Source organism: Pelobates fuscus, chromosome 6 (genome assembly GCF_036172605.1).
Source record: "Pelobates fuscus isolate aPelFus1 chromosome 6, aPelFus1.pri, whole genome shotgun sequence".
In the NCBI taxonomy this organism is placed as follows: domain Eukaryota; kingdom Metazoa; phylum Chordata; class Amphibia; order Anura; family Pelobatidae; genus Pelobates; species Pelobates fuscus.
This window is the reverse complement of record NC_086322.1, coordinates 209499938-209512868: the sequence shown is the minus strand read 5'-3', so window position 1 is coordinate 209512868 and position 12931 is coordinate 209499938. Positions and strand designations below refer to the sequence as shown.

Below are 12931 nucleotides of genomic sequence, written 5' to 3'. Positions count from 1 at the left end.
CATATCATTTATCAAATTTGATGTTTTATACAGTAATTGGCCGTTTTAGCTCAAATACTTAATTAGGTTTGAAACAATATCAGTAAGTTTAAGTGATACAAAACATGCTAGATGCGACATCTGACTGCTATTTTGGGTTCAAGAAGGATTTTTTTCCCTAGTTTGTTGCTAAATTGGAAGTGCTACAGACTAGGTTTTTTGCCTTCTTTTGGATCAACAGCAAAAACATATATGTGAGGAAGGCTGTACTTAATGGACGCAAGTCTCTTTTCAGCCATGTAACTATATAGGTAATGTATTGCATCAGGGCTCGAGTCCTGCAGGAACGCGTGGGAACGGCGTTCCTGCACTTTTTTTAGAGCAGGAACGCCGTTCCCGTTTATGGTCCTGCAGGCACTCAGGGGGCGGCAAAAAATGGCGCCCCCAAATGCCCCTGTGTTTCCCCTGTCATGGGGGGCCCAAGAGGTGGCCTAATGGCCACCTGATGGACCTCCCCGGCCGGCTCTTGTCTCTCTCTGTCAGACGCGGCGAGGGAGCTGTGTTCTCTCTGCTCCCTCTCGCCGCGCCGTTTGCTGATGCTGGGAGCCGGAATATGACGTCATTTCCGGCTCCCAGCATCAGCAGACAGCCCGCGCGGCGAGAGGGAGCAGAGAGGACACAGCTCCCTCGCCGCGTCTGACCGAGAGAGACAAGAGCCGGCCGCACTGAAGCCCCACTGGACCCCAGGGACAGGTCCACGCCAGCTCTCCAGGTAGGAAGGCTGGGTGGACATTTTTAAATTAAAAAAAAAAATACAAATAATTTTTGTGTATGTATGTGTCTGTGAGTGTATGTGTGTGTGTGTCTGTGTGTGTGTGTATGTGTCTGTGAGTGTATGTGTGTGTATGTGTCTGGGAGTGTGTATGTGTGTGTCTGGGAGTGTGTGTGTGTCTGTGAGTGTATGTGTGTGTGTCTGGGAGTGTGTGTGTGTGTCTGTGAATGTATGTGTGTGTGTCTGTGTGTGTCTGTATGTCTGTGTGTGTATGCGTATGTATGTGTGTCTGTGAGTGTGTGTGTGTGTGTGTGTGTCTGGGTGTGTGTGTGTGTATGTGTCTGTGGGTGTGTGTATGTGTCTGGGAGTGTTTGTGTGTGTGTGTGTGTCTGGGAGTGTGTGTGTGTCTGTGAGTGCGTGTGTGTCTGTGAGTGCGTGTGTGTCTGGGAGTGTGTGTCTGTGAGTGTATGTGTATGTGAGTGTGTGTGTGTGTCTGAGTGTATGTATGTGTGTGTGTGTACCTGTGTGTGTGTCTGTGAGTCTGTGTGTGTGTGTGTGCACCTGAGTGTGTGTGTACGTGTTTATATATGCATGCAAGTTTAGTTTTTTCTGGTGGTGGGTTGAGGGTGGAACTCGAGTGAGTTCCCACACTTTATTCCCCAGGACTTGACCCCTGTATTGCATTTGTTATTCTGTTGTAATGATAGTTTTATTAATATGTGATGTTGTAGGCAGAAGACCTAAAAATGCAGCTTGTGGCAGCTGATTCTACCCTGACAGAGACTCACGATAAACATGCACAGGACATACGGAAACAAGATGAAAAACTCCATCAGCTAAGGGTATGATTTCCATTTCTAATCTAATTGCTACTGCATTGAAGTTTTGCTTTCCAGAAAAATGTGATCAGTTTAATATATCGTATACAGTTTAATATATATGCTGTTTCTTCGTTCATTAGTTCTGTATTTCCTGGTTTCACACAATGTTTTGTTATTCTACTATTATTCTGCTAAATTTGGAGAATGTGTACCTGCCTGCATGCTGCCTCCCACATCCTCAGAATGTGGGTAATGGCCTTCCTCTCCCACCTACCGTAATAAATGCAGTTAGGAGGGGTCTAGGGCCAGCCCCAGCACATGTGACATACAGAGGCCAATCTTTATATATTTAAAGGAGTTCCTTTTTCTCACCCCCCCTACCCCCAATCCAAAGAAGGGCCGCCCACAGAGCTTTACTTACAATGGGAGAGACAAGTTGGGACGTACTCTGGAAACAACTCCGCCTGTCTCCTCCTCCCCTTGTGTGCATTGCATTGGATAATTTGTGTTTCTGATCATAAGCCTCTAGAAAATGTGGTGAATACTTCCTGTCACAGAGACATAGAAACTCATACACCTCTATTCATTTAATATTAAACGTTCAGCTAAAAAAAAAAAAGACTCGCTGTACGTGTCTGCTATAATACACTGCATTTCAACCTTATTTCACAAAGTTTTAATAAAGAAAGGCCAATCTACTAAGTTAATAAACCTTTATTTTTCATTCACTACAAAGGAATCACTACAAGCTTGTGAAAAACAACTGAACTTGGAAAAAGAACAGAGGAAACAATTGCTGGACGAAAATAAAACCAATATCCTGACCAATGAGAAAATCAATAGAGATCTCGTAGAACGCAGCAAAGAAATAGAGAATCTGCATGCCAAAGTCAAAATGCTGAAAGACACCCATGAGAGACAAATGAAAGAACAGGTGAGTTGGCCTAGGGTACATTATATCGCAGTGTGGGGTCAATTCCAGAGGTGCTAACATAACCTAGACTGCTTTTTTTTTTTTTTTTTTACTGAATTTCTCTCCAAAAGTTAATAATGCAAAGTGTGTTCTAGAAAATAAAATCGATGTAACAGTGGTGAACCTTTTACGATAAAACCTGGGCCATGCTGTAAATTGTTAAAATGGTAGAGGGGTCCAGCCTAACGAGCTAAGAATCTACCCTTACTGCTTTGTAATTCTTCTAATTAGCCCTCCATGCATAGCCTGAAAGATAAATCCATTACCTGCCAAGTGTTATATCAGTAACAATGCTAATCCAACACACAGAAAGAGCTACAACAAATACTTATAGCAAATGTGTTGCAAAACCCCAAATCCCAATAATAAAAACTGTAGAGGAACACAATTCCTTGCTTCCAGACCCCATGCCAAATAAACCAAGAATTCTGTCTACAAAATGAGTAATAACTGCCTAAATCAGCATAGTTTAGGTCGGTAGCAAGCTTTCTACAGAGTGAGTGTTGTCCCCTTAAATCAGTTGAGTGTGGGTCCTTAGCAACCCATGATAATTAGGCAAATTGGGGTAAATATACCACATATGAGGCATGATCGGTTCAAATATTTGAAGGGAATGCAGGGTTTAATTACTAAGCAATACATTTAAAACCGAGCTTAAAAATGTTGGTAAAGTATTTTTAATCTAATTGATAAATAGATTAAACATGGTTATTTTCATCTAAATTTGCTTTGTGAATTTTCAGTTCACTACAATTCATTAATTACAGTAATATTTTAATTACTAACAATAATACTCAACATAAACACACTCCTTCTAATTATTCTTAGATTGCAGTTATAAATGAAAAAAATGAAGGAATTAAATTCATCTTATCCCAACTGGAGTCTACAAAAGAGTTGCTGGACAAGACTGCTCAAGACCTCCAAGCTAAAACCTTTACCTTGCAAAGTGCAGAGAAGAGCATAGAAGACTTAAAAATGCTTTTGGAGGAGAAAGATGCAACGTTAAAGAACACAATGGGCAAACTGAAGAAGCTGCGTGCAGAAAACAAAAAATGTGAACTTGACAACAATGATTTAGATAAAATGCAGACAGAAATAGAAAAGATGAGGGTCTACATGGCTGAAAAGGATCACTACATAAAAGCCTTGCATCTCCAAATAGAACATCTCTTCCAAGCAGTTGGACAACAAAGTGAGAAGTTAAATGTCTTGCAGGCGAGGAATGCCCAGCTTCTGGAAGAAATGAAGGCAAGTCCATTCAAAAATTATTATATGATAATAACTTTTAGTACAATAAGGCTGATATAATGCCATAGCATCTCTCACTGTATTAGAGCTTATTAACCCACAAAGTAGCCCTGGTTAAAACATGGATATACACTGATCAGCCACAACATTAAAACCACCTGCCTAATATATGTAGGTCCCCTTCGTTTTGTAAAAAAAACTGAGACGTGGAGGCATGGATTCCACAAGACCTCTGAACATGTTCTGTGGTATCTGGCACAAAGACATTAGCAGCAGATGCATTAAGTCCTGCAAGTTGCGAGATGGGGCCTCCATTGATCGGATTTGCTATTCTAGCACATCCGACTGATGCTCAATCAGATTGAGATCTGGGGACTTTGGAGGTCAAGGCAACACCTTGAACTCTTTGTCATGCTCGTCAAACCATTCTTGACAATTTTTTTTTTCAGTGTGTGGCAGGGTGCAATATTCTGCTGAAAGAGGCCACTGCCATCACGGAACACCATTGTATTGAAGGGGCCTATGTGGTCTGCAACAGTCTCTAGGTAGGTGGTATCAAAGTAACATGAATGCCAGGACCCATGGTTTCCCAGCAGAACATTGCCAATAGCATAATACTGCTTCCACTGGCCTGCCTACTTCCCATATTGTATCCTGCTGCCATCTGTTCCCCAGGTAAATGACACACATGCATCCAGCCATCCACCTCCTCTGGTCTTGAGGGAGGAAAGACTCTTTCCTCCCTCAAGTGTTGTTACTCATGTGTCTGTTTCCCTCCAAGTCAACGGTGCTACCATCAGCTCCACCACGCAGGCTCGCTGCCTAGGTATTCTCTCATGTTCAGTCTATCGCCAAATCCTGTCGTTTCCATCGCAAAAACTTTGCGCTCATCCGACCTTACTTAACGCCAGATGCGACTAAGGTGCTGGTCCATTCCACTGTCCTTTCTCTCCTTGACTACTGTAATCCACTTCTCAGTGGTCTTACATGCTCCCAATTGCGCCATTACAGTCCATAATGAATGCGGCGGCGAGGGTCATCTTCCTGTCTGCCCACACCTCCCACGCCTCACCCTTCTGTCAGTCCCTACATTGGCTTCCTGTAAGATATAGGGCTCAATTTAAAATTCTGGTTCTTGCTTTCAAATCTCTACATAATGCTGCTCCCACCTATCTATCCTTCCTAATACACAAGTATGTCCCGTCTAGGCCCTTACGATCTGCTGAAGACTTACGTCTATCTTCTGTCCGTACTCCAACCTCTGATGCTCGCCTTCAAGACTGCTCAAGAGCTGCCCCGTTCCTGTGGAACTCGCTTCCTTCCTCAATTAGATGCTCACCCAGTCTCCACTCCTTCAACAAAATCATTAAAAACCCACTTCTTCATAAAAGCATATCAATTAAACTGTTAATAGCTCCCGACTGATTCCTCTTTTGCAACTGTCACTAGTCTAATACTATCCTTACCTTTTTGTGTCACTTTACCCTACTCCCTCTAGCATGTAAGCTCATTTAGCAGAGCCCTCAACCACTCTGTTTCTGTGTGTCCAACTTGTCTGGTTATAACTACATGTCTGTTCATCCACCCATTGTAAAGCACTGCGGAATTTGATGGCGCTATATAAATAACACAATAATAATCATCCACCTGATCTAAAAGAAAATGTGATTCATCAGACCAGGCAACCTTCTTCCATTGCTCCATGATCCAGTTCTGATGCTCACTTCCCCATTGAGGGTGCTTTCAGCGGTGGACAGGGGTCATCATGGACACTCTGAATGATTGCGCATGGCTGATATCCAGTCCTAAATGCTTCAAATCTGGGCCCGGATGTTCACTTACTGCCTAATAAATCCCACCCCTTGGCAGGTGCCATTGTAACAATATAATCAGTGTTATTCACTTCACCTATCAGTGGTTTTCATATTGTGGCTGATCAGTGTATAGTACATAGGTAGACACAAACCTGTAAATAGTAGGGATAATGACCATTCAAAGCATGTTATTATTTATTCAAACTAAACTAACACAATTTACAGAAATAGAATAACTACTTAAAGGATGCTACAAATGGGTGGCTCATTCCATTGTTGAAGTTAACTTCTACCCAGATGTCACTATTCACGTAAAAGGCTGTCCCTAACGTAAGTGGTTAATGGCAGTCACCATGATAGAACTTGTAATGTTAAAAAATTGCTAATTAGTATCCAACAAAACATACAAACGGGGTTTCAGCTTTTCCTAAAGAAAAATACAAATATACACAATAGTGAAGTATTGTAACACTGTGTATTATTGCATGGTTATCAATTGCACTCCCAAGAATTTAGGAGTCTTAATGCCATGAAGCTGCTCTGAGATATCCCAGGAGGCTGTCAGTATGCCTCCTCCTCTAGAGATCTCCATCGGAATACTCAGGCAACACCAGTACAGGGTAAAAATAAATGTATTATAACATATTAAAAGCAAGTACAGGCCCTAAACGTTTCATCCAGTTGCCTTGGACGTTCTCAGCGATCACTTGCAGTAAGTAATAATTAAAAACAAATAAATGCCACAGACAAATGTGCACACAAAACCCCTCCCCCTGGTGTCCATATAAAACATTTTTCTTTGATTCTTTATTGGTCCATGTCTCTTGATCCTCCTTCCTGTGTTGATCCTGAAGCTAATTTTCACATTTGGCTTTTTTTCTCACATTTTCTCCATCTGACAGCTTATGTCACCTGTGCTGTGGCAAGTGATAATAGCTCGATTCGCTTCCTGGTTCTGTATGTGTTCCACAGTGCGTTTCAGACACACTGTTTGTCTTTCAAGCACTGGATATCTAAAAGTATTTTGAAAAAAAATACATTATGTAGTGATATATTTCAAAATTAAACTTTGTTTTCATTTAATCCTAGGATAGGCGATAATCAAAACATATATTACAAAGTTACATTGTAACAAATTCAATACACAAACCTGTCAGTGTTATTATACTCCCTATAAAGCTCATAATTTATTGCTCTATCCATATATAAATATTGATGGTAGGTAGGTAGTTTTCACAAGTTTATCCATACAGAAATCAGGAAGTATATTGAACCAATTTATTGGTGGCATTTTATTTAACAGGATGCAATCTCATTTGTATTTGACTTGATTTATCCTCCAATACAAATATACGCACTATGGGATAACCCCTAACCTGAGCGACATCAAGGCATTTTACGTCCTAAAATCAGTTGATAACCATGCAATATTACACAGTGTTCCAATACTTCACTATTGTGTAGATTTATATTTGTGTTTGATCCTAACATTGCAGACCCATTGGAACTTCTCAATAGATCTTATGGGACATTTCCTCATAATTACATATAGGTTTACATGGATGTTTATATAGATTTTTTTTTGTATTTCATTAAACATTTGATTACTTTAGTCAATGGCAGAAAAGAATAATACAAGAATTTGTGAGTTGGAGTTGGAGAAAACCGAATTGTCAAATGCAACCATCAAGCTAAGAACAGAAAGAGATCGATTAATGTCGGAGCTTAAAGACACTCGCCATAACTATGAGAATTTGGAAGGTAAAGTATAGTGCCCGCAATATCTGCCAAATTTACTTGTAAAAAAAATCTGTAAGAACTATGTTTTAAAGAGGAATGCTCTTGTATCCATATTTGATGTTTTATAATGTAAATTGTCAGTAAACCCTATTGATGTTTATGGTTTAGTCAAATAGCAACTAACAAATGATATCCAGTCCTAAATGCTTCAAAACTGCGCCCTGATGCTTCCAATACAGATCCCAAAAATTCTAACTATTTAAATAACCCTCAGCTTTGCAAGGATTAGCCATGAGGTGGCTGGCCAGTGCTTGCTAGCCAGCCACCACATTAAAATGTAAATTAATAAATAAAGTCGATGGGTTCAATATTATCCCCATATTACTATAAGGGAGGTTTTAAACCCTCCTATGCCCCCACCTGATACATAGCTACTAATTACTTAAAACCAGCAACTGGGCAGCCATTTATGCCCATGACAGACCACATCTCATGGACCTAGTATGGGCATTGGGTGGGGGACTTTAAATAATGTCCCCCCTGGCCATATCCATAGTCAGTATGTGTGGGCTGTGTATTAAATGGGGGATGATTAGTGTCTCACGCCCCACAGCCCACACCCATTGGCAGTGGATAGGGACCTTAAAGTGTCATGCAAGGTGTAGAGGACCTTGTTCCACCCCAACATTCACCCATGGGCAGCAAGTGGGGACTCTAAATAGTTATACAAGGAGGAGCTACCTTAAGAAGTCTTTATTTAAAAAAAAACTTTTTTTCTTCAGCCCCCCAATACATCTTACTAAGAGCGAGATTTGATGGTGCTGGAGGAGGACTAAGGTCTAGAAGAATCCATAAAAGGAGCAAGCTTGGGTGGAGTGAAGGTGTGAATGTTGAAAAGAGGGAGAAGAATGCATTGTATGGGGATGTATGTGGTACATTAAATGACAAAAGAGTTTTGTAAAACAGGCAGGCAACAGAGGAATTAAAAAATTAATTAAGTGGAGAACATTTTAGAATAGGGACAGAGGAGAAGATAGTGAAGCATGCCAGATAAAATTAGAAAATATGAAATGGGTGTGTAAGGGAAAGGGTGCAGAAGAGGTTTTTGCGAGGAGATCAGAGAGTATGTGAATGGAAATTTGATATAAAGATTTAGGACCGAGACCAATACCAGCTGCTAATAATCTAATAACCACCTGTTTGAAAATGTGTCTATATATGTAAACAAGTCCATGGGTGTGGAAAGGGAGGAGGGATCTTCCACTGCTCTTGTTGGGATCTTTTGGCCCAACAATCTATATATTATGAATTATGATATGCGTTATTCAAACAAACCATTAATAAACATTTATATTACATTTGCCTTCTTTTATGCCCCTGTGTATAAAATGAATGGTTAAACTTGCATTTAATTCCAACATTTTATATATAATATATAATATGTGTGTGTGTTTTGGTAAATATGTATATATGTAAGCAGTAACTAATTTATTGGGAAAAAAAATGATTTACCATTGGAATAGAATAATCCACTTTGGTAAGAAACTAAACCCATGTACCATAACTATCACGAATGTATTGTTGCCCTTAGACAAGTTTTTGACACATTTAATGGTTTCCTTGGTTGTGAAATCTATAGTAAATATCACACAGGGCTCTTGTTCCATATGCCATTGAGCATAGAACGAATACTGCATTAATAAGCAGGAACATCAAGACAATTGAACATTTAGTTCTCTGCCTTTCTTGTTTTCTGCCAATTGTATACTGTATTTGTGTTACCAGTGACCCATGCTCTCACTTTATCTATCTTTCTAGGCAATTTTTCTGCTGCAATTATTAACTATAATTATCTCCTTTCTAAATATCACTTTTTTACAGCTGATTATGCAGTGTTAAAAAAGAATTACCAAGTTAAAAATGAGGAGTTAGTGGGCACAAGTGCATCTCTTAAAACACAACTTCATACTGTGCTTACTGAACTGGAACAAACAAAAAGCATTTTAAGGATCATAGAAGGCTGTGATGGACATGGTAAGCACTTGCATTGTACAATGGACCCTTACTTTCTTAACATGAACACTTGGCTGTATTGGTTGTTCATTGGCTTCCCGGGACATTCTATGGCGCCTGAGGGCCATCCCCCAGCCACACTGACGTGGAATTATCACTTCCACTTTAGATGAAATTTACAATTAGAATATGAACTTATTAATTCCACATTATTAATGCATCTCAGTAGGAGGTGATCTCTGGGTGCAATTGTTCTGTTATAAGAAAATATCACTTCTTGGACAATTTATAAAAATACATTTTTTAAATATTTATAATATTGATTAGATATGTTTTAAACATGTCCCCTTTCTTCAAATTACATGGCCAAATATATATTTATATTTTGTTAACATGTTCCTGGTCAACCCTATACAACTTGATAGCACCGTATACGTGAGTGCTAGGTGTTCTTAGGTAATATTAATTATTAGTTAATTACAGCTGCCTTCGGTTCACAGTAACTCAATCTGATTTCCAGCAGAATGATTAAATTTGATTTTGATTCCTTTATGTTTTGTTTAGTGTATGCAAACATTGACGGTAAATTAATGCTTTAAAGTATGTTGAAACGAGATGTTTTAATCATTGAGTCATTTTAGGAGTGCTTTTTTAAATTATTATTATAATTTTACAGCTGTTAAAGTAGCATTGAGAATGCAAAAGAAAATGACAGCAAAAAGAGAGAAGATAGATACTCTGCAAAGCAGGATTCAATTCCTGGAGGAAGCTCTCTCCCGTGCCGATAAGGTAAAAAAATGATTTCCTTTTTAAAACACTCATCTTAACAGCTTATTATAAAAGATTTTTAAAATGTTCTTCTTCTTGAACATTCATATCGTACAGGGTTACTTACTAAAGTGAGAATTCAAAGTGAATTCAAAATTAATTTCAAATTTCAGGCCAAAGTAGCTGAACTAAAAGCATAGCTGTGTTAGAGAATTTTTCCATTTCAGCGTGCCTGTATAGGCTGTCCCAAATCTTCATAGCGTGTCTGTATAGGCTGAACGAAATTCTTAAGGTCACCTTAAGCTTACAATTCACTTTGAATTCACCTTGATTTCTCACTTTACTGAATAACCCACTGACTTAGGGTCAACCGATGGCAAAGTGTCTTCAGGGGCCCGGTCGTGCACTGCGGCCCTTTAGCAGCGCTATCCGGTCCTTTGCTAATGAGGAAGTCAAAGACGGTCACTTCCTCCCAGAGAACACCCAGATAAAACTTCACTTTACCCTAGATTGGTTGTAAAATGTAGGCACCTTTCAGATTTTGTCAGAGTTAGGGTGGCACCTTTCAGATTTTGAATTTTTGTGTAGCTAGAAAGATTCTATAATATAATTTATAAAAAAAAAAAAAAAAACACAAAAAGAAAAGGGTGAGGAAGGGTAGGAAAATATTCAGATGGGAGAACCAATCCGCTTTTGGATTCTCTCCTGGACGGCATTCTGCTCTCAAAGTAATATTTAGAGCGAGACAAAAGTCGTATACCTCCACAGGTTGGTGGCTGGCTCCATTGCTATATCTGGATGTGGACTGAAGATGGCGTGTAGAAGACACCATTGCAGTTCTGACAAAAAAAAATATCCTCCGTCAGAGGGACCAACTGAGGGTCAACTGAAGAAGTAGTGCAGTGTACCTGGAAAAATGGACTGTATGGATGAGGATAGAAGGCCTATCATGCTTGCAAGTTGTCTTAACAAAATAGATCCAAGTTGCAGTACTTTGCATAGTTCCATTCCAATCGATGAGACCTTCGAGCTTGAAAGTTTAAGGACATAAGTGACAGAATTGATGTTGAAACCCAAGAATTGAACCAACTGAGAAGAAACCAGAGTTGGCTTGGACCATTTTTCCCTGAACTCTCGAAAAAAATGCACAATGAAGAAAGTTTGACAATGCAACCTCCATGCTTCTGATCATAATATCGTCCAAGTAGAAGATGCAATGAATCCACCATGCTTGCAGATGGGCCAACACCAGTTTCAGATGTTTCGTGAAACAGTGCCGAGCAGAAGAAGGAAGGCATGTGAACTGCATCAGGATTCCACGCCAGCAGAATCAGAGGAAGCGTTGGCTGGGCAGATGGATGGGAACTGAGTGGTACAGTGAACCTGTTTCCATTATGAAGAATGTACCTCAGAAGATGGATTTTGAAATGGCTGTTTACCAGATAAGAGTTGAGGTCTCTCAAATTTAGCACAGGCCTGAAATCCATAGGGATTTTTTTTTTTTTTTTTTTTAACTACAATGACCTTTTTGGTGCAATCTGTGAACCTTTGTATCAACTAGTCAAGAATTGTCTACCGATAAATGAATGGGAAGTGGCACCAATGTGAACTCTGTCGGAAATGTCTGCACAGTTCTGGAAAAAAAGTGGATGACAACCTGCAGTTTTGCCACCAGTGAGAGGTAATACATGAGGAAAACGTTGCTCGTCCATCTCAACCATGACCTCTGTCCATATGGTATTCGTAACCTTCTGTCCACCCTCTTCTGGGTATAAGGGTTAGGGTTGATTAAAATAAGGGCTAGGGGTTGGTGTTGCTCACAAAGCAAAAACACTGTTGGGCTCATTCATGCAACATAGTGTCAAATGAACCAGCCCTGGACAAAGCATAGTCTGCCAGATACATAATGTGGGAGAAAGGTCCAATTGTATGAAGAGCTTATATTGAGCTCTCTTGGAGCCCTTTTTTATACCCTTAGGAAGGTCACACCCACTGCGCGCCATGAAGGCCATCATGAGTGGCTCAGATTCAGGTGTTGTACAATTATATCTGGCCATGGACATTCTGACCATAGTAGTTCTGAACGTCCCTCTCCTGCAGCTTCTGGAACAAAATATGCATGAATTTGGCCAGATGATCTGGCAGTATCCAACTCCACCAGCGAGGGTGTTGGGTGTTATGTGGGACACACATCCTCTGTCCTGTGAAGCACATCCCATGTCCACATTAGACTGGGGCTCACCCTGAAACATCTCATGGATGTATGCCAATTTTGACTTTGTACCAGCATCCCATACCTCCTCATCATCCCTCATTCCTTGGAATATGCCCTGGTCAGTTCCCATTCATCCACAATGAAAAGTGACTGGGCATATCTCGAGAACTGAGGTAGGTGCTCAGGAGCAGCAGCCTGTTTAGGCTTCTTGACAGGAGTCTTACTTTTGGACATCCGGGAATGGGAGCCTTTACCTTTCCAATGGCGCTTGGTGGGACAGGAGCATCCACTGACAGAGGTATCAGAGTCTGCCGCCCTATGCAAATAAAATCTCACAGCAGGGGATGACCTCGTTGGTATAGGTGTTAGGGATAGGACCTTAGAGAGGACTTTTTCCACTGTAGTGGCAACAACCGTATTGATCATAGACTGCAAGTCGACTTGTGACTCTTACATTTATAGAGAGTAGAGGCACAAAGAGAGCAAAGGGCACACCCAACAGACAGTAAGCGTTTAGAGAAAAGGGCAGTACTGTAAGGTATATTATGATGTGAAACACAATTATGCAGCATACCAAAATCTACA

The 12931-nt window shown here is 40.2% G+C and overlaps 1 protein-coding gene across 1 annotated transcript in view; it reads left to right on the top strand.

Annotated features, from left to right (window-relative positions):
• Positions 1-12931, top strand: part of CCDC158 (coiled-coil domain containing 158) — a 52947-nt gene that overhangs the window by 22758 nt on the left and 17258 nt on the right. Inside the window, exons 10-15 of the mRNA XM_063425828.1 lie at positions 1483-1593; positions 2309-2506; positions 3374-3796; positions 7224-7371; positions 9232-9384; positions 10040-10152. Coding sequence (XP_063281898.1) covers positions 1483-1593; positions 2309-2506; positions 3374-3796; positions 7224-7371; positions 9232-9384; positions 10040-10152 — 1146 coding nt within the window. The remainder of the gene's footprint in view (positions 1-1482; positions 1594-2308; positions 2507-3373; positions 3797-7223; positions 7372-9231; positions 9385-10039; positions 10153-12931) is intronic.